The 27,175-nt window shown below is 48.2% G+C and overlaps 1 protein-coding gene across 8 annotated transcripts in view; it reads left to right on the forward strand.

Annotated features, from left to right (window-relative positions):
- BRD4 (bromodomain containing 4) overlaps positions 1-27,175 on the forward strand; it is a 277,955-nt gene that overhangs the window by 109,756 nt on the left and 141,024 nt on the right. For all 8 annotated transcript variants that reach the window (XM_030197185.1, XM_030197179.1, XM_030197181.1 and 5 more), the window contains exon 6: positions 18,646-19,068. In XM_030197185.1, coding sequence (XP_030053045.1) covers positions 18,646-19,068 — 423 coding nt within the window. The remainder of the gene's footprint in view (positions 1-18,645; positions 19,069-27,175) is intronic.

Consider the following 27,175-nt stretch of genomic DNA (forward strand, 5'->3'; position numbering starts at 1 on the left):
CCCTTGGACCCAGCAGTGCGCAAGGCGCTGAGCTGGTGGATGCAGACAGACAAGTTGTCTGCGGGAATGCCTCTGGTGACCCCAGAGTGGATTGTCGTCACAACGGACGCCTCGTTGTCGGGCTGGGGAGCCCACTGCTTGGGAAGGACAGCGCAGGGGCTCTGGTCTCCTGCAGAGGCAAAGTGGTCTATCAACCTCCTGGAACTCAGAGCCATTCGGTTGGCGCTTTTGGAGTTCATCCCGGTACTGGTGTTGAAGCCTGTACGGGTCCTGTCGGACAATGCCACGGCTGTGGCCTATGTCAACCGCCAGGGAGGTACCAAGAGCGCCCCTCTAGCCAAGGAGGCTATGAATCTTTGCCAGTGGGCGGAAGCGAACCTGGAGCAGCTTTCAGCGGCCCACATTGCCGGAGTCATGAATGTCAAGGCGGACTTTCTCAGTCGCCATACCTTGGAGCCCGGAGAGTGGCAGCTATCTGCTCAGGCGTTCTTGGACATCACGAAGCGCTGGGGCCAGCCGAGCCTAGATCTGATGGCGTCATCGGCCAATTGCCAAGTGCCGCGCTTTTTCAGCAGAGGACGGGACCCTCGATCCCTGGGAGTAGATGCTCTTCTCCAACAGTGGCCGACACAAGAGCTTCTCTATGTGTTCCCGCCCTGGCCCATGTTGGGCAGGGTGCTAGACCGGGTGGCAAAGCATCCCGGCAGGGTAATCCTGGTGGGTCCGGATTGGCCCAGGCGTCCCTGGTATGCGGACTTGATCAGGCTTTCAGTCGACGATCCTCTGCGGCTGCCAGTGGAGCAGGGCCTGTTACATCAGGGTCCCGTGGTGATGGAGGATCCCTCCCCCTTTGGTCTTACGGCCTGGCTATTGAGCGGCAGCGTCTGAGGAAGAAGGGCTTCTCAGACAAGGTCATCGCCACTATGCTGAGAGCGAGGAAGCGCTCTGCTTCTACTGCTTACGCCAGGGTTTGGCGTATCTTTGCAGCGTGGTGTGAAGCAGGCTCACTTTCTCCCTTCACTGCTCCAATTTCTTCAGTGTTGGCGTTCCTGCAAGAAGGTCTGGAGAAAGGCCTGTCGCTCAGTTCCCTTAAAGTCCAGGTAGCGGCTCTGGCTTGCTTCAGGGGCCGCCTGAAGGGTGCTTCCCTGGCTTCGCAGCCAGATGTGGTGCGCTTTCTCAAGGGAGTTAATCACCTGCGCCCTCCTCTGCACTCAGTGGTGCCTGCGTGGAATCTCAACCTGGTACTAAGAGCATTGCAGAAGCCGCCTTTTGAACCCTTGTCGAGGGCATCTCTGAAAGACCTGACGTTGAAAGCAGTCTTTTTGGTGGCTATCACTTCAGCCAGAAGAGTTTCCGAGCTCCAGGCGCTCTCATGTTGAGAGCCTTTTCTGCAGTTCACTGAGGCAGGAGTGACTATTCGCACAGTGCCTTCCTTCCTGCCCAAGATTGTTTCTCGCTTCCATGTGAATCAGCAGCTCTGTCTCCCTTCCTTTCGTAGGGAGGACTACCCAGAGGAGTACTCTGCTCTTAAATATCTGGATGTGAGACGAGTCATCATCAGATACTTGGAAGTGACCAATGATTTCCGGAAATCGGATCATCTGTTTGTCCTGTTTGCAGGTCCTCGTAAGGGTCTGCAGGCTGCTAAGCCTACAGTGGCAAGATGGGTCAAGGAAGCCATTGCAGCGGCTTATGTGGCCGCGGGGAAGGTGCCGCCTATCCAGCTGAAGGCTTACTCCACGAGAGCTCAGGCGGCCTCGATGGCAGAGGCCGGATCCGTCTCCTTGGAAGAGATATGCAAGGCGGCAACTTGGGCTTCGGCTCATACATTCTCCAAGCATTACCGTTTGACTGTGGCTGCACGGGCGGAGGCCCGGTTTGGAGCTTCAGTGTTGAGGTCAGGGATTTCAATGTCCCGCCCTGGGTGAGTACTGCTTCGGTACATCCCACCAGTCTATGGATTGATCAGCTTGATGATATGGAAGGTAAAATTATGTATAATCATACCTGATAATTTTCTTTCCATTAATCATAGCTGATCAATCCATAGCCCCTCCCAGATATCTGTACTGTTTTTATTCTGGTTGCATTTCAGGTTCAAGTTTAGTCTTCAGTTACTTCAGAAAGACTTCGTGTTCAAGTTTTTTCACTTGGATTCTTCAAGAGTTAAGACGAGTTTGTGTTACAGTGAGCTGCTGCATTCCTCTCCCCTCCGTTTTACGGGGCTGGATTGAGACTTAAAATTCTGCCGGCACTCCCTCCCGCTTCGTGCGGCTGTAGGGCAGCTTTGTACCCCTCCCGCTTCGGCGGTGTTAGGGTCAGTCAGCTCCTCCCGCGGTTGCGGTTGCAGGATAAGCCAGATCCCCCCGCATCGGCGGGTGTGGTGTCCCTCCCCCGCTCCGCGGGGATGAGCTGGACGGATTCCCCTCCCCCACTTGTGTGGGGATGAGCTGGGTTAATTCCCCTCCCCCGTTTCGGCGGTGGTGAGCTGGGCAGAGTGTCCCTTCGTGGGTGTAATTCTCTAAGTGCTGAGTCCTGCGGATGGAGCTTTGATATCGACATACTGAGGAGTTTCCGGCAGCACATGACCACATATAGGGAGGCAAAAGTTTGCTCTCTATCTCCACCTGCTGGTAGATGGACACAACCCACCAGTCTATGGATTGATCAGCTATGATTAATGGAAAGAAAATTATCAGGTATGATTATACATAATTTTACCTTCCATAGCATCCCACAGATCAATCCAGAGACTGGTGGGTTATGTCCTGTGCCAGCAGGTGGAAATAGAGAGAACTCCAAGGTTCTCTATATGTGGGCATGTGCAGCCACCCAAACCTCAGTATTCTCTCTGTCTAGCAGATGGAAGGACATAGCTCTGCAGCTCTGGAATTGTCTGCTCACCTGTTCCCTCGGGCAGAGTTGAGCTGTCCCTAAGGCGTTGAGGGCTCACTGCGGTGGTGAGTAGGCTACACCTGGTGGGGCCAGGTCCCTCCCTTACTCCCCCCTCCCGTTGGAGCCCCCGCTTGAAGTTTCACGTGAGTCTTGAAAAAAAACAAAAAGCGACAACGAGCATTTTTTTTTTTTTTTGCTAAGCACTCGCAGAAGGGAAGGCTTCGTTCTAGCCAGGAGAGTTTGGGAATCCGTCCTCGTTATTGGCATGGGGGGGGGGGGGGGAGAGAGCCCTGATACATGTTAAAGCAGTTGCTAGTAGAGGGTGGCACGGCTCTGAAAGATCCTTAGGAAAGAAAATTGGAGTCTTCTTTAAAGATGTCCTTTGAAGTGGCGGCATTATGCACTCAGGCTTCTGTCCGCGGGTCCTGTGCAGCTAGAGTTTGCCTTTCCTGGGTACAAAAAGCAGCTTCCCCGGAGGAACTCGTTGAAGTTTTGCCGTCACTTGAGGCAGGCCTAGCTTACCTAGCAGATTTGCTTTATGATCTGCTTCGAGCCTCGGCGAAGGTGGCTTCTCTCTCAGTGGCAGCTCGACGCTGGTTGTGGCTGCATCACTGGTCTGCAGATACGGTGTCTAAATCTCGGTTGGCACGTTTGCCATTCAGAGGCAAACTTCTTTTTGGGGATGATTTGGACTAGATGGTCAAGGACCTGGGGGATTCTTAGGGCTGTCATTTGCCTGAAGATAAGCCTTGTTCTGGTCCTCGTTTGGGTTCTTCCCGGAGCCGATTTCGAGAGGCCCGCTGTTATTGTCCGGGCAGATCTGGATCCTTCACGAAGCCCCGCTTTCCTCAGAAACAGCAGCCATTTTGTGGGGATCCCCACTCCGGCGGCGCCACTTCAAGACCAGCTGCCGGAGCTCGTGCCCAATGATGGGGCCTTGGTCCATCTTCCGATGGTAATAAGAGGGCGGCTGTCCCTTTTCCTCGGAGGATGGGCCGGGGTGACGTTAGACAAGTGGGTCTTGGAGGTCATCCGAGACGGTTACAAGTTAGAATTGTATTGAACCCTGGCAGAGTTTTTCGTGGAATCTCCTTGCAAGGCTCCGCACAAGGTAGCAGCAGTCAAGGAGACTCTTACAAATTTGATTCAGCTCGGGGCCATGGTTTCCGTGCCTCTGGAGCAGAGAGGTTTAGGTCGTTATTCCATTTACTTTGTGGTACCCAAAAAAGGGGGAACTTTTCGTCCTGTGCTCGATCTCAAGGGTGTGAACAAGGCCCTACGAGTACATCACTTTCGGATGGAAACTCTTCGGTCAGTTATGGCCGCAGTTCAGCCATTGAAGTTTCTCACCTCTCTTGATCTCAAAGAGGCTTACTTGCACATTCCCATTTGGCCGCCTCATCGGTTTTTGCGGTTTGCGATCCTGGGATAACACTTTCCGTTTCAGGCCTTACCCTTCGGGCTAGCCATTGCGCCGCGGACTTTCTCCAAGATTATGGTAGTCGTTGCGGCCTTCTTGTGTCGAGAGGGGGTGCAGGTTCACCCTTATCTGGACGATTGGCTGATAAGGGCGCCTTCCTACCAGGACAATGTGCAGGCGACGGACAGAGTGGTCACTTTCCTGTGCTCTTTGGGTTGGATAATCAACTTGGACAAGAGCCAATTGGTGCCTTCCCAGTCCCTGGAATATCTTAGGGGGGGGGGGGGTTCGACACTCGCGCAAGCAAGGTACTTTTGCCGGAGATTTGGAGGTGGAAGCTCCAGTCTCAAGTTCGGAATCTTTTGGAGCTGCAGGCGCCCAGGACCTGGGATTATGTTCAAGTGTTGGGCTCCATGGCAGCCACGCTAGACGTGGTGCCGTGGGCCAAGAGCCACATGCGACCTCTTCAGAACTTGCTTTTGAGTCGGTGGCCCCCCTTTTCGGGGGATTATACTTTTCGCCTTCCCTGGGAGCCGTCTGTCAGGCTAGCTGTATGGTGACATTTCGTCCTTTAGATTGTAAGCTCTTCTGAGCAGGAACCGTCCTTAGTTATTAATTTGTGCAGCGCTGCGTAACCCTAGTAGCGCTCTAGAAATGTTAAGTAGTAGTAGTAGTGATGGCTTCGCCGGGAAAAGCTGGAGCTGGGAATGCCGTTGGCAGTCCCGGACTGGGTGGTTGTGACCACGGATGCCAGCCTCGTAGGTTGGGATGCCCATTGTGTGGGACAGATGGTGCAGGGGTCGTGGACTCCGGCCGAGGCGTCCTGGTCCATCAATCAGTTGGAACTCAGAGCGATTCGACTGGCCCTTCTTTTGCGCGGTTCTGGCAGGAAGGCCGGTTCGAGTTCTTTCCGACAGTGCGACAGCAGTAGCTTATGTCAACCATCAGGGGGGGCACAAAGAGTGCTGCTCTAGCCGAGGAGGTGTCCCTTCTCTGTCTTTGGGCGGAGGGGCACTTGCCCCTGATCTCGGCGGCTCACATAGTGGGAACACTAAACGTCAGAGCGGACTTTCTAAGTCATCACATGTTGGATCCGGGGGAGTGGGAGCTCTCCGCCCTGGCGTTTTCGCTGATAACGGTCCAGTGGGGAGTTCGGGCCATGGACCTCATGGCGCGGGGGGGCCAATGCAAAAGTTCCTCAATTTTTCAGCAGACGTAGGGATCCCCTGTCCCGGGGATCGATGCTCTTCTGCAGCCGTGGCCCCGATCCGACCTTCTGTATGTGTTTCCGCCGTAACCCATGATAGGCAGGCTCTTAGGTTGGGTGGCTCGTCACCCAAGTCGGGTGATTGTAGTGACTCCGGATTGGCCCAGATGTCCTTGGTACGCCGACCTAGTCCATCTACAGGTCGACAGTCCATTGCAACTGCTGGCTCATCGGGGGTTCTTACGCCAGGGTCCCATCGTTATGGAGGATCCCTCCCCATTTGGTTTTACGGCCTGGCTATTGAGAGGGCAAGATTAAGGAAAAAAGGATATCCAAACAAAGTTATTGCTACTATGTTAAGGGCTAGGAAGCGTTCCACTTCTGCGGCTTACGCTCGAGTGTGGCGGATCTTTGAGTCGTGGTGTGAAGCGGCAGGTCTGACTGCGGAGTCAGCTTTGGTAGCTTCTATTTTGGCCTTTTTACAGGATGGTCTGGAGAAATGTCTCTCTAGTTCCCTGAAGGTTCAGGTGGCAGCCTTGGCTTGTTTTTGAGGTCGTCTTCAGGGGTCCTCTCTAGCATTGCATCCGGATATCGTCCGGTTTCTACGGGGTGTGAATCATTTGCGCCCTCCGCGTATGTCTCTGTTTCTGACATGGAATCTTAATTTGGTGTTGCGGGCTTTTCAGCGGCCGCCCTTTGAGCCTCTGTCTCTTCTATTGGTGAAGGATTTGACCTTGAGAACGGTGTTTTTGGTTGCTATTTCTTCAGCAAGGTGAGTGTCGGGGATCCAGGCTTTGTCCTGTAGGGATCCTTTTCTCTGTTTTACAGTGGCAGGGGTTACGCTGCTGACGGTTCCTTCTTTTATTCCAAAGATTGTGTCCCGTTTTCATGTTAATCAACAGCTATGTCGTCCCACTTTTTGTAGGGAAGACTATATCCTGCAGAGTTTCGAGCTCTACGGTGTCTAGACGTGAGACGGTTTCTCATCAGGTACTTGGAGGTCACGAATGACTTTCGTCGTTCGGATCATCTTTTTGTGCTGTTCGCAGGTCAAAAGAAAGGACAACAGGCCTTGAAGGCCACGGTTGCTCACTGGGTTAAAGACGCAATTTCTTTGGCTTACATTGCTTCGGGGAAAGATCCTCCCACTCAATTACGGGCGCATTCCACTAGAGCGCAGGCGACTTCGACGGCAGAGTCGAGGTTAGTTTCTTTGGAGGAGATTTGCAAGTCAGCGACTTGGTCGTCTGTGCATACGTTCTCAAAGCACTATCGGGTGGACGTAGCAGCGCGAACTGACACCGCTTTTGGGGCTTCGGTCTTGCAGGTTGGGATCTCTGTGTCCCGTCCTAATTAAGTACTGCTTGGGTACATCCCACCAGTCTCTGGATTGATCTGTGGGATGCTATGGAAGGTAAAATTAGTTCTTACCTGATTAATGTTTTTTCCATTAGCCCCGACGGATCAATCCAGAAGCCCATCCAGAGATTTCTGCTAGTATCGTTTGCTTCTGGTTTGTGTTTATAGTTTTGCAGTTACAGAGTTTTGTTGTTGTTAGTTCTACGAAAGTTGGAGCGAATCTTTTTACTTGCTGTGAGCTGCATGAGTTCCTCCCGCTTTTGCGGTTACAGGATGGTTTTTAGTATTTCTGAAAGCGCAGGAATACGAGGCAAGTGGTGAGTTGAAGATCTACGTGGCTTTGGTATCGACAATACTGAGGTTTGGGTGGCTGCACATGTCCACATATAGTGAACCTCGGAGTTCTCTCTATCTCCACCTGCTGGCAGAGGGACATAACCCACCAGTTTCTGGATTGATCTGTCGGGACTAATGGAAAGAAATTTATCAGGTAAGAACTAATTTTACCTTATCCAACCATATCCATACAAAGTTTTTGCTCTTAGATTAGTCCCAGAAGAACTGTCATCCCTGGCAGAAAGCACACTTGCAGGAGTTAATAGAGGGGAAAATTAACAAGAAAAGTTTGATTGTGGACTTCTAGAACCTAACATATTCTGATGTGGGTTTTGGTGATTCTTGAATACATGCTGCAGTGTTATCTAGAGGTTCATGAACAGATTTTTGGGGTGGGGGAAGAGTATTTTGCTTCCTTTAACAAATTCTCAGAGAATGGCATTGAAGATAGACCATGAGATCATGCGAAAGGGGTTCGCCTTTTCTCTTTATTTTTTTTTTTTTTTTGAGAATAAGAAGAGCAGGGTTCATTGGTGAAGCAGCAACAGTTGATCTGTCAAAAAGTGGCAATGCAGAAGGTCCCTGGTTGGGAAGGAATTGTTTATTCGTTTATCGTTAATTTGGGTTTACTAAAAACTCCTCTTTTACAAATGTAGTTCAAAGCGGTGTACAATTAAAATGTCCAGTCAGAAAAGGAACGCCATAATGGGTAGGATAGTAAGCAAACACACAAGTAATTCATATATGCCCTTGGCTGTATCTTCTCTGGTACAGGAAAACTTGAGCAACCAAGTATTTTGAAACATGGTAAAATTTTCTTTTAAAAATCTGCAAAAGCACACTTAAATGAGTCTTTAAGTTAATCTTAAATTGCCTCAACAAAATCTCGGATCAGAGAGAGTGGAGCAGTAAAATAAAAAGCACTTTTCCTAGTAGATTCCCCATAAACTCCAGATGGACATGTTCAAGTGTACAGCACTGCATACATAGTAGATGATGACGGCAGAAAAAGACCTGCACGGTCCATCCAGTCTGCCCAACAAGACAACTCATGTGTGCTACTTTTGTGTATACCCTACTTTGATTTGTACCTGTGCTCTTCAGGGCACAGACCGTATAAGTCTGCCCAGCACTAGCCCTGCCTCCCAACCACCAGCCCCGCCTCCCAACCACCGGCTCTGGCACAGACCGTATAAGTCTGCCCATCTAAGAATCTAAGAATGCTATAGAAATAAGTAGTAGTCGTAAGCACGAGCCTTTGGTAGTTGAAAGATTGAAGATGGCTTATAGGGACGAATGGGATTGTCAGAGAAGCAAGATAATCTGGTATGCTGGTTAATCAAGATATTAAATGTAATTCGATACTCAATAGGTAACCAATGTGGCTTAATAAATAGTGGTCGCATCATTTTGCATGACAAAGAACCCTTGCTGCAGTGTTTTGCAAGGTCTGTTCCCCCCCCCCCCCCCCCCCCCCCCCCCCATTTTTACGCACCTGCATGGTACATGTGTAGAGCATTAAAGCTCGGATAACTCCGTACTGAACTTAGTTTACAAAGGGCAAAAAAGCCCAATTTTGAGGCTGATGAAATTGTTGTGTGAAGGTTAATTTAGAAAGGGAATGGGACTTGATTTACTGCCTTTCTGTGGTTTTTTGCAACTACATTCAAAGCGGTTTACATAGTATATGCAGATACTTATTTGTACCTGGGACAGTGGAGGGGTAAGTGCTTGCCCAGAGTCACAAGGAGCTGCAGTGGGAATCAAACCCAGTTCCTCAGGATCAAAGTCTACTGCACTAACCACTAGGCTACTCCTAAAATATTTAAACTTACCAACAGGTTGCACAGGAGTACCAAAAAAATAAGGAAGTTGCAGGAGGAATAGTATGGCCTGTGAATCCAGTAAGCTATTTTCTTTTTAGGATTCAAAACTAATTGAAGCTTCATTAACCGATCTTCAACTTTATCTAAAGAGATCTGTAAAGGTTGCAGATTAGGATTATCAGTGGGTAGTATAGTGGATAAGAAAGATGTTGTCTGCATAGTAATGACCACTTATGGGACTGAGAGGGAGCTGCAGACCTGGTAAGAAAGACCGGAGAGGTGTTGCCTCGGAACAGCCCGCTGATGTCATCTGGCAGGCCCGATAAAGACCAATGCACCCCTGTAAGGAGGTGGAGTGAGAAGGAGCTTCGGACCTGGTGAGAGAGCCTGGTTCGGAGATACTCATAACAGGTCTGGTGGGCCCAGTAAAGACCAGTGGCATGGCCAAAGGGTGTGCCTTATGGGGCACATCAAGCCCCTTTGGAGCCCAGGAGTTTTGGTAAGCTTCTCTGTTAGTGTCTTATTTCAGACATTTGTTCTCTCTCATTAGTAATGTTTCAACAATTTTTATTGATGACATTACCATCATAATACAACTTGTAAACTCAAGTTGTGCCACATTAGATAACAGTCCAACATCTCGGGTAAATAGTATTCATCATTATCATCAACATTTTGTTATATATCCCCCCCCCCCCCCCCCCCCCCCAGCAGCAGCTGTATAGTCACCGAACTGTTGGTTCATCTATGCCTCCCCCCCCCCCCCCCCAAATAAACCTTAGAATATCTTACAAAATTTTCAAAGGTACATCAGGAACAAACAAACACTTGAAATCTCCCTCCCTCCCCCTGTCCACCCCCACCCCTGCTGAAGAGATGTCCGAACACCCCAATTCATTCCGAAGATGGATGGCCCAATCATACTGTGTGCCTAAAGCGAATTTACCACTAACTCCGCCCTTTAGAAGACACACTTTGGATATATGGCCCCCAAATGTCCGAAACCGTCTCTGCCGCCTAGGGGAGCTGCCCACACCCCTCCTTTCAAACAACATGAGCTCATGGAGTTTGTTCCGCCAGTGCCAGAAATCCGGGGGGTCTCTGCCACCCATTGATTCAGTATAAGCCGCTTACCAATCAAACAAGCTTTCCGAATCAACTGGCGGGCAGAGCCACCCTGCAAAAGGAAGGCCTCATGTTTGTCCAACAAGATCCCCGTCGGGGAGCACATGACTCTTGAGCCCAAAAGGGTTTCCAGATACTGAACAATGGAGTCCCAAAAATGCCTCACCTTATAGCATCCCCACAAACAATGGAAAAAGGACCCTGGAGCCCTCCCACATTTTCCACACAAAGGCGTGGGTACTCTTGAATATCTGAGCCTTTGTAAGGTAGGCCCTATGTAAGATACAGTATTGGCATTCTCGAAGTCCTGCATTACCCGTGAGGCTTGGTATTCTAGCTGCCAACACGTTGAAGTCTAATGCTATATGCAGCCTTTTCAGGTCTCCTGCCCACCTCTGTTGAATGTGCTCTCGGTCTTTAGGCACTAGATACTCCCCCAACACCTTGTATAACCCGGAGATAGAAAGACTCTCCCTCTGCACCGAATGAAAGAACTGCCGCAGGAGGCAACAAGTGTCTAGAGCCCAAAGCCTCCTTATCTAATGAATCAACATAATGTTTTAACTGGGCATAGGCAAAAGCACCCGGCCGGAACAGCAAGTTACCCTGGATAGGAAGAAGATCCGAAACACACCGACTCAGGCCAAACAGCTGTGTCATGTCTCTCCAGAGACTCCGCGTAGGGGTCACTAATATACTGTTACGTAACTCAGCTGGAAGCGTCCTACTGGGAGCCTGTAGGAGGAAATGAAAGTGACAGGGTGCATAATACTGACTTTCCAATCGTCGCCATGTATAATCGTCACGCGCCAAGAACCAATCTCCAAAGTAACGCAAAAGGCAAGCCCAATTATAACACCGCAGATCTGGTAAACCAAGGCCACCCTCTCTCCATGGCCCCTGCAGTATATTCAACGGGAGCTTTGCCTTCCTACCTCCCCAACAAAAACGTCTAATCACCCTCCTCAGCAGTTTCAGATCTGCGCTCAAATAAATGGGCAACATTTGTAATAGGTATAGCCATCTAGGGAATTCCACCATCCTGAACAACTGGATCCGCCCAGAAAGCGACAGCGGTAAAGACTGCCAAGCACGCAATCTGCTCCGCTGTGGCCCTCAACAATCTGGAAACATTCAGATGGTATAGCTCAGAGACTTTCATCAATAAATGGAGACCCAGATATTTAAAGGATCCCTGCGCCCAGCGGAGAGGAAAACCCTCCCCCCAGTCCTGCTGCATGCCTTCCACAGAAGGTAGTACCCAGAATTTGGCGTAATTAAGACGAAACCCCGCAAAATCTCCAAATTCTTTAAAGAGTTCCAAAAGAGCCGATAGGGAGGAACGGGGCTCCGTTAGATATACCAACAGGTCATCTGCGAAAGCAGAGAGAAGGAACTCCGAACCCCCCCCCCCCCCCCCCCCCCCCCACCGGAACTCCCCTGATCGCTGGATGTTGTATGATTTCACGGATAAGAGGGTCTAAAGATAAGACAAACAAAAGGGGGGACAGGGGACACCCCTGTCTCATCCCTTGATGAATCCGGAAGGACCCTGAATGCTCTCCATTCACCCATACATACGCCCGCGGCTCCGAGTACAAGACCTTAATAGCTTCTAAAAAGAACCCCTCAAAACCATAATATCTTAAAACAGTAAACATATATGACCAGCTCACCCGGTCGAACGCCTTCTCCGCATCAAAGCTAACTAAGAGCTTTCGCCCCCTACACTCGACACAAACAGCACTATCTAAAGTCTGTAATGACCTGTTCCTTGCCAAATCCAAAGGTCACTACTCCATCCTCATCCTCCTTCACCTATCCGCCGCTTTTAACACTGTCAATCACAATTTACTTCTTGCCACACTGTCCTCATTTGGGTTCCAGGGCTCTGTCCTCTCCTGGTTCTCCTCTTATCTCTCCCACCGTACCTTCAGAGTACACTCTCATGGTTCTTCCTCCACCCCCATCCCGCTCTCTGTTGGAGCTCCTCAGGGATCTGTCCTTGGACCCCTTCTTTTTTCAATCTACACCTCTTCCCTGGGCTCCCTGATCTCATCTCATGGTTTCCAATATCATCTTTATGCTGACGACACCCAGCTTTATCTCTCCACACCAGACATCACTGCCGAAACCCAGGCCAAAGTATCGGCTTGCTTATCCAACATTGCTGCCTGGATGTCCAACCGCCACCTGAAACTGAATATGGCCAAGACCGAGCTTATTGTCTTCCCACCCAAACCCACTTCCCCTCTCCCTCCACTCTCTATCTCAGTTGATAACACCCTCATCGTCCCCGTCTCATCTGCCTGCAGCCTCGGAGTCGTCTTCCTCCCTCTCCTTCTCTGCGCATATCCATCAGATAGCCAAAACCTGTCGCTTCTTCCTCTATAACATTAGCAAAATTCGCCCTTTCCTCTCTGAGCACACCACCCGAACTCTCGTCCACTCTCTCATTATCTCTCGCCTTGACTACTGCAACCTACTCCTCACTGGCCTCCCACTTAGCCATCTATCCCCCCTTCAGTCCGTTCAGAACTCGGCTGCACGTCTTATCTTCCGCCTGGATCGATATACTCATATCACCCCTCTCCTCAAGTCACTTCACTGGCTTCCGATCAGGTACCGCATACAGTTCAAGCTTCTCCTACTAACCTACAAATGCACGCGATCTGCAGCACCTCCTTACCTCTCTACCCTCATCTCCCCTTACGTTCCTACCCGAAACCTCCGCTCTCAAGACAGATCCCTCCTCTCAGTACCCTTCTCCACCACCGCCAACTCCAGGCTCCGCCCTTTCTGCCTTGCCTCACCCCATGCTTGGAATAAACTCCCTGAGCCCATATGCCAGGCCCCCTCCCTGCCCATCTTAAAATCCTTGCTCAAAGCCCACCTCTTCAATGTCACCTTCGGCACCTAACCACTACACCTCTATTCAGGAAATCTTGACTGCCCCAACTTGACATTTCGTCCTTTAGATTGTAAGCTCCTTCGAGCAGGGACTGGCCTTCTTTGTTAAACTGTACAGCGCTGCGTAACCCTAGTAGCCACCACCTCCAGAGAGGTCAATATAGATTGGACATTTTTCACTGCTGTCCTCCCCTTCACAAAACCCACCTGGGACACCTCAACCAAGGACGGGAGGACTACTGCTAACCTATTGGCTAGAACTTTAGCATAGAGCTTCGCATCAGCGTTAATAAGAGAGATGGGTCTATAAGATGCGGGCTCCACCACGTTTTTCCCCTCTTTTACGGATCACCACAATTTGGGCCTATTGAAACGTACCAGGGAGTGTCTGCTTAGCCACCATCGAGTTGAACAAAGACAGTAATGGCAACTTGACCTGATCAAAAAACTGCTTGTAAAACTGTACTCTATATCCGTCAGGTCCAGGCACCTTGTGAGTAGCACACCGCTGAAGAGCCAACATCAACTCCCCCTCAATGAATGGCGCATTCAAACGTTTCCGTTGTCGATCCGAAAGGCGGGGCAACTGCAAGTTGTCCAAATACATAGCGCTATCCAGCACATCATCTTGGTCCGAAGCATACAGCGCTTCATAAACCCGAGCAAAATTATCAGCAATATCCTTATCCTCACTCATCATCCTCCCATCCTTGGCCTTTAGCTGCAAAACCCAATTAACACCTCCCTTTATATGAAGCATTCTAGCCAGCAAGCGCCCCGCCTTGTTACCATGCTGAAACAGACGATATTTATAGTATAGCTGAGTCTTAACCGCTCTTTGATTTAATAGTTCATTCAGCTCTTTTTGCGCTTCCAACAAAGCCGCCTTGTGTACAGAGGTAGGCGAGCGCCCATAAGCTCTCCGCAACCTCTGGACCAATACTCCCCAATGAACGATTTCCCCATCCCTCATCTTCCTAGTTTTCGCGGAGTAAGAAATATCTCCTCGTAGCACGGCCTTTGCCGTTTCCCAAAAAAGAGCGGGGTGTTCTGCACGGGTTCCATTATTATATACATAGTCTTCCCATCTATCCAACAAATGCTTGTGAAATCTCGAGTCCCTCACCGACTCCAAGGGGTATCTCCACATCCGACTGCCCGAGCCCCACAACTTGTTTTTCAGCACCAACCAAACCGAAACGTGGTCAGACGCCGCATATGGGCCGATCTCCGCCTGCTGCACCTGAGAGAGTAAGGAACAAGAAACAAACAGATAATCAATGCGGGATTGAGAGCCATGGAGAGTGGAGGAGTGGCCTAGTGGTTAGGGTGGTGGACTTTGGTCCTAGGGAACTGAGGAAGTGAGTTCGATTCCCGGCACCGGCAGCTCCTTGTGACTCTGGGCAAGTCACTTAACCCTCCATTGCCCCATGTAAGCCGCATTGAGCCTGCCATGAGTGGGAAAGCGCGGGGTACAAATGTAAACAAAAAAAAAAAATGTGCCCTTGAAAGATGGGTGAAGTCCCTCTCAGACGGATGTAACACCTTCCACACATCTACCAGCGCCAGAGCCTTACACAAGGAAGATAAAGCCCTGCAGCAGCCCCCCCCCCCACCCCCCCGATCTCTGGCCACCTTGAGTAGAGCGATCCATGAGGGGATCAAACACTAAGTTGAAATCTCCTCCTAAAATCAGCTCCCCCTCCACGTGCGGAGACAATCTCTTGATCAGGGCTTGAAAAAAATTACCATTAAAGACATTGGGGGCATAAATATTGCAAAACACTAAATGGCGCCCAGTCGTCTCTACCTCAGCCAAAACCCACCGACCCTCTGGGTCAGCCCAGACCGATCTGAGCTGAAGCGGGATGCCTTTCCTAAAGCGGATCATCACCCCTTCCACTAAGGAACCCACCTAGCCTCTTTTAAATTTAGCATGTTCTCCCGAGGACAGATGCGTCTCCTGAAGAAGAGCTACATCAGCCCTCTGCCGCTGCAGCGCCTGTAATACCTTAGTGCGCTTGATGGGGGAAGAACCCCCCCCCCCCCCCCCCCCCACGTTCCACGAAATTATTTTGTGATATAGACCCAATAGTCATTTATTCTCTTAAAGATGTTGATCTCACTGAAAGACAAGAGAGGAGGCCCCCCAGCCCCCGGCCCCCCCCCCCCCCCCCCCCCGGCCACCCATGCCAAAAATTGCTCCTCCCAACTATGCCCGGACATCTCCTCCATCCCTCCCCCCACTCCCCGCCCGCCCCCTTCATGATCCCTCATGGCTCCTGGAAAGCCAGACCACACGAGCTCCCCCTCTACCAATATGTAATTCAGTTCCATACACCCATATTCATTCACCCAGCACATACCCAACCCATGCAAACATTCACAAATCCCCTCACCCTACTATTCATGGTTCCTCCCCCACCACAGACTCTCTACCATCTACTAATTTAGAAAGCCTCACAAAAATTAACACAAGAAAGCATCATTCCCCCAAATTCCCAACCCTAAAACCAAACTTAACAACAATGCAAGTAACATCATAGTATTCAACACAGTGCATGAGAGGCCCATTTAGTGTGCTCACATGAATGCCTCGTCCCAGCCTCCGCCAGGTACAAAACCCTCCAGATCCGCCAAGCTTCTGCACCAAAGTCCCTTATCATCAGGACGAGGCCTTTCATGCTGGTCCCTCAGCCTCTCCAGCTTGCTGCATGAACTTCGAAGCGTCCGCTGCCGTGGTGAAGAACTGCTGGGACCCCTTATACCAGATCTTCAGCCTTGCGGGGTATAGCAGGGCAAACTGAATCTTTTTCCTGAACAGGAGCTGACACACATCCCGATATGCTTTTCGCTGCTGGGACACCGCCATGGAAAAATCTTAAAAGCAGCGCACCACCAAGTTCTCATATTTCAGCTGCTCCGATTTCCTGAGCGCTTGAAATATCTCCTGCTTGTGAGCAAAGTTTAACACTTTAAATATCACCACTCTGGGTCTCGGATGAACCTTTCTCACAGGTCCCAGCCTGTAGGCGCGTTCCACCCGCATTGGGCATGCTACCAGTGTTAGTTGAAGCGCTGTAGGCAACCAGGATTCTAGGAAAGATCTCAGGTCAGCTTCTTTGACCTATCATCCGTATGTTGCTCCTCCTCGCCCTGTTCTCAAGGTCCTCCAGCTTGGCTTCCCGTCCCTCCACCTTCTGTTTCAGGGCCTTATCTGAATTCTCCTGCCGTTGTACTGAGTCTTCAACGTCCGACAGCCTCTGCTTATACTGGGCAAACTCTGTCTGGATGCCTCCCAGCTTGTTATCTATCCCTTGTAGTTGTTCCGCGATCTTTTGCAATTTCAAGTCTACGGAAGCCTCGAACATTGAAGAAACCTCTGCCGCTACTTCTGCAGCCCATGCGGAGCTCACCGTTTGAGAACTCCCGCTGCCTGCATCTGCCATCTTGTGCTCAGGCACCCAACTGCGTGTCCCTTCCTTCTTCCCCGATTTCACCGCCATCCACCGCTTTCACTCACTTTCCGCGAACCCAGAAGCTGGCACTGTGGCTCTCCTGCACTCAGGTAGTAAATAGAGGTATTCTTGCTGCTTCAATAGCTTAGGCAAGGAGGGAGCTCTGCACGACGACAGCCACACTCTAGCCGTGCATCACGTGATCTCCTCTGTTCTCTCTCATTAGTTAATATGGGGAAACGTAACGTTAAGATTTGACACCCCCCCTCCCCCCCTGTTGTGAGAACTCCTCTGTTCCAGGACCTATTAATAGATATTTAGTACCTCTAAGCAAAGGTAACTCCTCTACCCATCCAGCTGATCTGGACTCTGGTACATCTTTTGAGTCCAGGGGAAAGGTTTTCTCCAATACCACCTAGTGCTTCACTTGTCCCTGCAAAGGCGGGTTTGTCCCAGTAGGGCGTTTACCCTATGAAGGGTGGTTCTGCTATACAGTTACTAGCAATAAAATCATCAACTTCTGGCTTTCTAAGGCCAGTTCAGTTTTCAAATGAAGTACCCCTTGTTGAAGATGAGACTTCTGAGATAAATTTGGCTGATGTTTGGAAGGTTGTAGAAAGAAGTGGGCCATGTGCAGCAGTTATGTGACTTTTCACAGCAAGTTGTTTCTAAGATAGGGGATTTGGATAAAAAAAATGCACTTTACTGGATAATTCTCAAAGTTGTTAGAATCTCAGGTTGGGACTTTACAAAGGACTAGATCCTCTGGGATCAAGGATAATTTTTCTTCATAGACATTTGGAAATGTTGGAGAACCAGTGTAGAGCAAACAATGTATGATTCCTAAATTTTCCTATTTGTTCACTTCTATCAGCTGAGATGCTTTTAAGGAAATTCTGCTTCTTTCTGATTCTGACTCTATGCCTATATCTAATTGCTATTATTTGCCTGTTAAAGTGGTAGGAACAAACCAGGAGGAATTGGCACCTGATGTATTATCACCCAGAATTTTTGGAAACCACTCAGGATGATATTCATGTTTGTGCCACCCTTCTGGTAGTGTTCTCTTCAGAATGTGATATCTGTTTTGAAGGCATATTTTGGTAAAAAATAATTTCTTTTTTTGTGGAAAGAAACTTTAGGTTTTTCCTGATGTTTCTAGAGCAGTGCAGCTTAAACGTAAACCAATTTCTTCAGTTTAAATTGAGTGCAAGCACTTGGTGCTACTTTCTTTTTAAAATGTCCTGTTAAATGTATAGTTAGTTTTCCTGATATTACCTATACTTTTTTTTTTTGAGCCAGATCAGTTAGAAAGACTGCTGTTAGATAAGGAAGCAACATGATTCTGGGTGATTTATACAGGGAGTAGTAAAAATTTAGCCAGGATTTATGATTTTATTAAAGTTTATATCTGATTTCCTGTATTGATATATAATTTCTCTTTTTCATTCCCGTGATGTGGGCTGTATTGGCACTTTGTACAAATTATGAACAATTGCAATTAAAAAAAAAAAAAAAGAAATAATTGCCACTTACTCCTGACAGCCAAGGGCTTTAGTAGAGGTGACACCTAATGCCTGGATTTCAAGTCCATAATACACAGGTCTAATGAATCCAATGCTTGAGCCTTGACCTCTGGTCCATTGCTGCAGTGGAAGGCTCTATTAAATAGAGAAGTGGTCCTCAGGTTTCATCCTTGAGTGGAGTCCAGTGGGGTTTTCAGGATTTCCACAGTAGATATGTGTAAGATCTATTTGATTAGATTATCTACATAAGTATTGCCATACTTTGAAAGACCAAAGGTCCATCAAGCCCAGCATCCTGTTTCCATCTCTTTTGTATGTAGATGGATCACATGCATAAATCATTGTGGAAATAATGAAAACCCAACCGAATTTAGGGAGCCCTGAAATAGAGGGAAAAACCTGGGTAGGTGGTGCCATGATCGTTGCACAGGTTTTGATTTGAGCTGGGAACCGAAAAGAGGAATTGATGGGCCAAGAAAATAGCAGCAACATAACATCATCAAAAATCCTGGGTAGACAAGAGTTTGGGAGACGCATCTTATAATGTACGTAATCTGACTGTGTTTTACTTTTGTTTGTACAGACAAAAAAAGGTGTGAAAAGGAAAGCAGACACCACCACACCAACAGCAATGGACCCTATCCATGAATCCTCACCCTTGCCTGCTGAGCCCAAACCCACCAAGCCAGCACCGCGCAGGGAAAGCAGCCGGCCAGTAAAGCCCCCGAAGAAGGATGTGCCGGACTCTCAGCAGCCACAGCCCCACCACTTGGAAAAAAGCAGCAACAGTGGCAACAATAGCAACAGCAGTAGCAACAGCAGCAGCAGCAGCAGCAACAAGGCTTCAGAACGACTAAAAAACTGCAGTGGGATTATTAAAGAGATGTTTGCAAAGAAACACGCAGCCTATGCGTGGCCTTTTTACAAACCCGTGGACGTGGAGGCACTGGGGCTGCATGACTATTGCGAGATCATTAAGCACCCCATGGACCTGAGCACTATTAAAGTAAGCTGCGTTTCTTCTCTCCCTCAGCTTCAGAAGAACCACAAAAGTGCATGGGTCTCCCCATAGAACAGAAAGCTTTGGTTTGCAGGCCCCCTTCAGAAACTTGGGCGGATTTTTAGAGCACCCTCCCCCTTTTCACACATACATTTCTGTCCTAACAAGGGGTTAAGGATTTACACGCAGTCGGGATGGAAAGCGTCCTGGGTCTTGTAGCTCTGGGCTAGTTAATTGTGCCGTTGGCCAAGTGAGATCAGTCGAACATATACCCCCGATGCTGTGGTGAGTACCAGCGCATGATACAGAGTGGTGGGATCACAGGGAAAACAATAGGGGATAAAGCAGGGAGAGGGACTTCCAACTATAGTTGGTGAATCAGAGCAGTGTTTCGAAAGTCACAGGGCAGATGGGTAACAAAAACTATCCAGCTGTGCAAAAAGTAAATGTCTGCAAAGTGGTCTGAGTCACTATACATGTGGTGGTATGTCTGAAGAAAATAACTAGAATGGGTTCTAGACCCTAAAAAATACACTAGCATGTCTGCAAGATTGACTGGGGACTCTGTCAAGTATCTGTATGGCATATTACTTGGGACAGAGGGCAATACGGACATTAAACGCTTCCAGTTTATGTCCATACTAGCCGTTGAGCCCGTAAAAACGGGCTGGTATAGAGGTTTTCCTCCCCCCGCGGTCACCACCGCTCCCCTCCCCCCCCCCCGCGAAGTCGCCACCCGCTCCCCCCCCCCCCTCGAAGCCGCCACCGCCGCCACCCCTCCACCTGGTCCGAGCCCTCTCTTCACTTCTGAACTTACAGATCCATTTGCCGAACGCAGCAACGCACATCAGCTGAGCTGCCCCTTCCTTCTCTGCCTGTGTGTGTCCCGCCCTCGCTGACGTTACGTCACAGGAGGGCGGGGCCACAGGCAAAGAAGGAAGGGCTCACTGCAGCTCAGCTGATGTGCGTTGCTGCGTTTGGCGAATGGATCTGTAAGTTCAGAAGGGAAGAGAGGGCCCGGGCCGGGTGGAGGGGTGGCGGCGGCGACTCCGAGTGGGGGGGGGAGCGGTAGCAACGTCGGCGGCGCAGTTTCCCTCTCTGTCCCGCCCCCCCCCTCCCCCCCCCCCCCGTCATCACGTATTGACGCGGGGGCGGGACAGAGAGGGAAGTCTCTACTGCGCATTTGCAGTGAGTACGGTCACTCGCCGTTTATATGTTTGATGTCCCAGCCCTAAGAGTTTGGTTAATGAGCAGACGGAAGAGAAGGAGTCAGGCAGGTAAAGCTTGAAGGTCTTGCAGACTTAACTATTGCCATGCTCACAGTGTTGTAAATGAGAGCTCAGAGGATGTGCTCCCTGTTAGCCAATTATATGCAAGATGATATGGATTGTCATCAAAAGTTCATCAGTCAACTTATTCCTGAAGAGTCCTGTCCAACAGGACTATGGGATCTGCTCCTTCAGAGCTGTGGTAGGCAGGAAATAAGTTCTTAAAGGAGTAGTTTTCTTTTAAATTTTTTTTTTTCTGTGAAGGCTGTTTACTGGTGTAACCAGAATTTTCTGGAAGAATTTCAAGGGTCCGCTGAACATAGTTTTCATGGCCATGCAGCACGCTTTTGATTTGTTTTCTGCTTTAAATCACGGATGGGGTTCCGCTGATTAACTGTTGTTATGGTTGTGCTGCTTTGACTCAGCAGTGCTGTTTTGTGGAGCCATTCCCCCTCTTTTCATAGCATGCAATAATTACCTTTTCTGTGTGTTTTTTTTAATATGTTTTGAAATTTTTGTTTAAGTATCATCAAGTTTATATAAATCATGAACGTGATGCTTACATTTTCACCTCTTAGTCAATGAGTTATATCTGACTTTCTGCTACTTGCGTGCCCTATACATTATCATTTTCCAACTACTAAGTATAAGCAGAAGAGAAAATAATTGATGAAAAAACGAGAGGAAGAAGAGAGACAAAAGAGCAGAGGGTTCTTAGCCCAGTCCTCAGAACACACCTAGCCAGTCAAGTTTTCAGGATATCTACAGTGAATATGCATGAAATATTGCATACAGTGGAGTTTATGCTTGCAAATTTATCATGTAATATGTTCATCATTGTGGATATCCTGAAAACCTGACTGGCTGGGTGTGTTCTGAGGACTGGGGTGAGAGCACATATGAATCACACTGCCTTGTGCTCTGTTAAACAATTTCAGTAGAGACCAAAATGGTAAAGGGGGTGGAGTGATTCCCCTATAAGGAAAAGCTAAGAGGGTAGCGCTCTTCAGCTTGGAGAAGATGGCTGTGGGAAGAGGGGTCTGTAAGATCTTGGGTGGAGTGGAACTTCTCTTGTCATTTTTGAAGCTGCTTAGAATTTTTGCATGACTGCAGCCTGCATCAGGTGGTACAATTTGAAAAATATTAACATCAAGCCATTGATTTTTGCTGCTGTTTTTCCCTTTGATGTCCCACAGGATTATTTTGGGGTTTTTTTGAACAGCTTTGCTATTTGTAATGTGGTAGGCAAAATTAATAAAAGTAAACATGAATAGGTTGCTCTTTCAAATAGTATAAAGACTAGGGGATATGCCATGAGGTATATCGACTAGTACATTTAAAACAAAAAAAACATTTTTTTCCCACTGAATGCATAATTAAGCTCTGGATCTTGTTGCAGAGATTGTGGTAAAAGCAGTTGATGCAGCTTAATGTAATAAAGGTTTACACAAGTTCCTGGAGGAAAAGTCCATAAACCGTTAAGATAGACTTAGGGAAAGCCACTGCTTATCCCTGGGATTGGTAGGACGGAATCTTGCTGACACTCTGCCAGGTACTTGTGACCTGTGCTGGCCACTGTTGGAAACAGGATACTACAGAATTGTCACACTTAATTAACGCTTTCAAAGTTTAACTTTTCTCTGGTTTTATGTTCAGTGCTTCTCCTGCCTTATGTTTTTCTCCTTTTGTTCTCTGAAGAGATCAATTCACCAGTCTTGCATACCTTCCATTCTATCATAGAGAACTGAGGCATATTGTGCAGCCACAGAAATGTGGGGAATAGCTGCATATAGACCTTTGGGTTTTGGTACATGTGACTGGTGAATTGCTGTTTTCAGTTGACACTCAATAAAGGTAAGCAACTCTGCTCTTATTTGACTTAGAACATCTGGTTTTATGCTCTTAATGGACTAGTGGCACAACCTGATGATGGTTTTGTTTCTTGAAACGAAAATCCCTTCTGTGTCTTGTGAAAGTTAAATACAGCATGTGACGAACACACACATCCTGCATGAATCTTGATGTTGCCCGCAAGTAGTCATGGCTGATTTTACACCACTCTGCTGAGTCCCTGACTGGTACATTTGATTGGTTCATTTGTGGCGGCATAAGCAAAATGACCCAGTGAGGTGCATTGCATTTGAGCATAACTGTGCAACTAAATTTACTTGCAGAGCAATTTCAAGAAGGCTTTAAAAAAAAAAAGACAGCATCCCTTGTAATTGGTACACCGTCAGTAGCATCTGGCTTTCTGCATGTTGAACAGAAATACTGCAGACCAGAAAGATGTGGAAGAGGCTTTTTGTTTGGGGGGGGGGGGGGGGGGGAATGGTTTTTAGTAAATCTGCTGTTGACGCATTGTGTTAGGGAAGACAGCAGCAGCCTCTGCATTTGTACACTTCATGCCTTACATTTTTTAGTTTTCTTAGATTGCTTCCTGAGTTTTGGAATTGGCAAAAAAATTAGTCTTTCTCCTGAGCTTGTTGTGTCACCAGTGACCTCACTTCACTTAACCATTTTTCTATTATCTAGAGTAATTTTCACCCCCAGCCACAAGTTTTCTGTAAAAACTTATTGGCCCTGCCATTTTGCCCATATGTGGCATTGAGTGATCTGTTGTATGAAGCCCCACCAGAGAAGTTACCATTAACTATTTCCTTCCTGTAAGCTAAAAATGTATTTTATTAATTTTTATACACAAGTCCCTGAATTTTCTAAGCACAGAATAATAAAACATTTCCATAAAATGTAATTACCAAAAAAACAAACAAACATTGAACTAGAAGACAATATACACACACGCCGCATACTTAAAAAACAAATGAAATAATGAAAACACATCCGTCATCTTTATAATGGTGTTTACTTCTGTTTGCAAGAGGTTTCTTGTCAAGGGGAAAGGCTTCAAGTTATCTTGTACACCACTTCACACTTCTTTAGGTCATAAACAAAATTCTTATGATGGTCTAGGACCTCAGCTAGCTTACAGTAGAAATGTAAATTAGTCCTGCTACTTGCCAGACCTCAAGGTTCCTCTCCTTCTTCCTTTGTGCTCTTGAGAAACCTTTTTTTTTTTTAACTGAGGATGGAGCCCAGAGAATGAAGAAGTGCCCTCCAGAGAGGGAAAAGAAAAGTTGTGGAAGAGCCCAGAGTAGAAGATGGCATGGAAGCTTTTGCCTCTACGGTAAGAATTCCTCCTTTACTTACTCAATAAACCTAAATCTGTGGTTTTATTAGGCCACAAGGAAGCATGGGGTTTTATTCCTCACAAACACACACACCCCGCATCACTGTTGGACGTTTCTTCTTTTAGCCCTGCAGAGCCAGAAAGACAGTTGTACTACCTGGCCTGCAGTGACGGGGCTGAGTTTGTTGCTCAGTTTAGCTGTCTTCCCTGCCAGTGGGGTTAGATGCCATTTGCTGGGTCTTGTGATGACAGAGATAGACAGCTGTATTTTCTTGTTTAATGCACTTGGCACTAATCGTGTGTCTGGGGATTTGTTTTGTCTGCAGGCCCATTAGACCAGTGTACCCCCACTGCTGCTATTTTAATGCCGATTGACACTGACAGGAATTGAGAGGCACAGCATCTGAGGTTTTCAGAAAAGTTCATCTTCACTCTGGATGAGGATGACAAGATAGTCCAGCCTTGGAAACATGGGGATGGCAGTCAGTACTTGATGGTCGAAGAGACAGAAGATCAACTCCAGTAGCACCAGTGCCAGCAGGTCCAGAAGCTCCTAGGGATGCAAACTCAGTCGGGGGGAAGAATCTGCCACTCTTCCACCGTAAAAGAGCCAGAGACATTTGTCCATGAGTGTGACATGTTTCGTTTTCCTTTTCCTTTCAGAGGTCATTCGTACCCAATTTAGAGTAATAGGGAGAAAGGATGACCAGAGACTCAACTGGCAGCCATCTGTACCCCCCAGAAAATGGAAGCAAATGTGCATGACTGAACTGAATGCCTATATTGGTCACCTTATCCTCACTAGAACCTACAAAGCAAACCATGAAATTGTGTAGTAGCTTTGGGAGGTACGGACTGGATGACTGTATTCTTGTATTGGTGTGTTGGAGAAGGCTTCAGGAGATGTCTACCAGTTGGTTTGATGAGAAGGTAGACACCCCCTATAGAAGAGCTGCTAAGCTTGCAGCTTTCCAAGATATGACGCCTTGTTTCATGGACTCTCTTGTAAACTTCTGCATTCCAGGAATTCATGTCTCGGTAACCAACAGATTGTTTCTTTCATGGTTAGGATCCCTGTAAGCCTGATTAATATGGAATAAAAAATTGCTAGTGCTGCATTGCAAAAATGTCATATCCGCTGAAGGGGGAGTACTGACCTGGGTTGTGACAGCCTGAGGTCTAAAGGCAAATGCAGCTTGGCACATGGGTGATTGGAAAAACCGGTCCCCCTTCCCCTGGATTCAAGACAGGACAGAACATTTGGGTGATAACTTTGTGATATCTACTATGAACTGTCAGGAAAAAAAAGCACTCTGGTTATTTCACTCAAGGAAGGCGCAGATCTCATATTTTGGTTTCGATGTTAGCACAACTCTTGAGTCCCATGCACCATCACCTAGAAGTAAGTGGAAAGCAAAGAAAAACAGTCGGAATTCCATCAACTGATGCCATTAAAAGGTTACATTTCTCAAGCTCTGTCACTTTAAAGCAGCTTAGCTATTAGTTTATTTTTCCTTCCCTAATTTAAGCTCTTGCCATGCATTTGCAATTACTTTATTGATTAGGCATTAATAAGACGGACTGACTTTTCTAAATTAAATATTCAGTGTTATTACTGGTTACTAATAGTGGCTGTGATTGAATTCCCCATGATGCAAATAATGCATTTTGGGGTGTAGGTGCAGAATTACCTCAGTATGAGTAATAATTGTAATATGACAATACAGGATGGTGGATAAGTTATTCCTTGTCATCAGCAGCAGATGAATCCATTACGAATGGGTTGTGTCCACCTACCAGGAGGGGGAGATAGAGAAAACTGAAAGCCATAGTGCCTCTAAGGACGGCTAGCTCTATTTGCCTCTCAGTATTTCTCTATCTCCCAGCAGGGTTGGACGCAGCTTGTTCAGCTCCTTGAAGATTCTGCCTGGGGTGGCTCCTGTGCTTTTGCCAGTTGTAGCAGGGGTGTTGTGGCTAAGTGGAGCCCACTTTAAAGGCACATGAGTTCGCCCTTTCCCTGCCTTTCCCACCCTCTTCTGCCTCCGGAGTGCCTCTGTAGCTGTTTGCCTCCAACTTTCCTCACAGCGTTTAAAAAAAAAAAAAAAACCGCTTTTCCTCAGCGACCCTCCAGACCGGTCAAGATGCTTGGGTTATGCACGCCTACCAGCAGAGGGAGGCTGAGAACACTGAAATTTAAACAAGTATAAGCCAGCAGCCAACCCCCAAGCAGCCAGTAAATCTGTCTCCAGCAGAGGGTAGACGTGCAGCCTGAGTAGTCAGTCTGGTCTGGAAGGTTTAAGATTCTGTACTTAGCACCCTGTACTTAGAAATTTGGTGCTTCGGGAAAGCGGGTCCAGTGGGGCTCCCTTTTTTTCCCTGGGGACTTGGCCGGGGTGAGGCTGTTTCCTGGCTGGTCTTTGAAAAGTCAGTCTTGTGCCTCGGATCCTGCGGTGGCAGGAACCTTGAGAGCCATAGCCCCTGCCAGCATATAGCATCTGGGCAATTGATATTTGAAAATTTACCCTTGTTCCTCGGCTCCTGCGGTGGCAGGAACCTTGAGAGCCATAGCCCCTGTCAGCATATAGCAACTGGGCTTTGTGGTGTGTGTGTAAAAAAAAAAAAAAAAAAAAAAGCTGCAGTCAGCGTTAGTTTGCATTGGAGTTATTTGATTATTTGCCTGGAGAGCTGACAGGGAGGTCTGTTGTTTGAGCGAAAGGTTTAGACAACTGGGGCGCTTTTCCGGGTTGGTGTGTATCACTTTAAGTTAGCGATGTCGGCGGGAAAAGTGTCGCGTTGCCGCTTCTGTGCGCGAAGGGGGACAGAAGCACTGGGAGCTTAGTGCCGGTTTTGCAGGGAGCCTAAGCAGTCTATTTCTTCTCCTCCGGTGTTGGCAGCAGAGGTTTCAGCTGTCGGTAAGGAGTTGCCTAGCGCTGTCGCTCCCTCCGGTGCTGTAGCGGCGGTTCTGTTTTTGGCGGGAACCGCCGCCATCTTGGATTCGCCCACCCCGGGGATATCTTCACGACCGGTGATAGAGGGGCCGGGGCAGAAGGTTGGTGGCCCTCTGGAGGGTTCGGGGGCCATGGGGTTTCCTCCGGAATTTGTTTGGACCATGTTTCAGGCCTGGCAGTCAGGCTCTACCCAGTCAGATTTTCAGAAGGGGGTAGGGCCTTTGGTGGCCAAGCGTCAGCGACTGGATTGGTCAGAGGAACCGGAATTGTTTTCTTCACCTCCTTCAGACGATGAGGGTAGTCTGCTGGGGGACTAGTTTCTGGGGGACTATGCCCCTGAGGAGGAGGGGTCTTTACCAGGTGAGGACCCCTCGGTTGTGCGAATCTTCCCTAGGGATGAGCTCCCGGAGCTGATTGAGCAAGTGGTGGCCACGCTTAGATTTGATTCTCCTGAGCCGGTGGTAGAGGAGGCTAAGCAGATAGACCCCTTAGTTAAGGGTATTCGTCGGACTTCGCGTTCTTTTCCGATGAATTCGGATCTTAGAGAGATGATTTTGCAGGAGTGGTCCTCTCCAGATTCTCCTTGTAAGGTGAGCAGAGCCATGGTGATACTTTATCCTATTCCCCAAGGGGATAGGGACTCCTTTACGTCACCTACAGTGGATGTGGTGGTGACCGCGGTTACCAAGGCTACTGCTATTCCAGTTGAT

Source organism: Microcaecilia unicolor, chromosome 3, assembly GCF_901765095.1.
Source record: "Microcaecilia unicolor chromosome 3, aMicUni1.1, whole genome shotgun sequence".
Taxonomy (NCBI): Eukaryota; Metazoa; Chordata; class Amphibia; order Gymnophiona; family Siphonopidae; genus Microcaecilia; species Microcaecilia unicolor.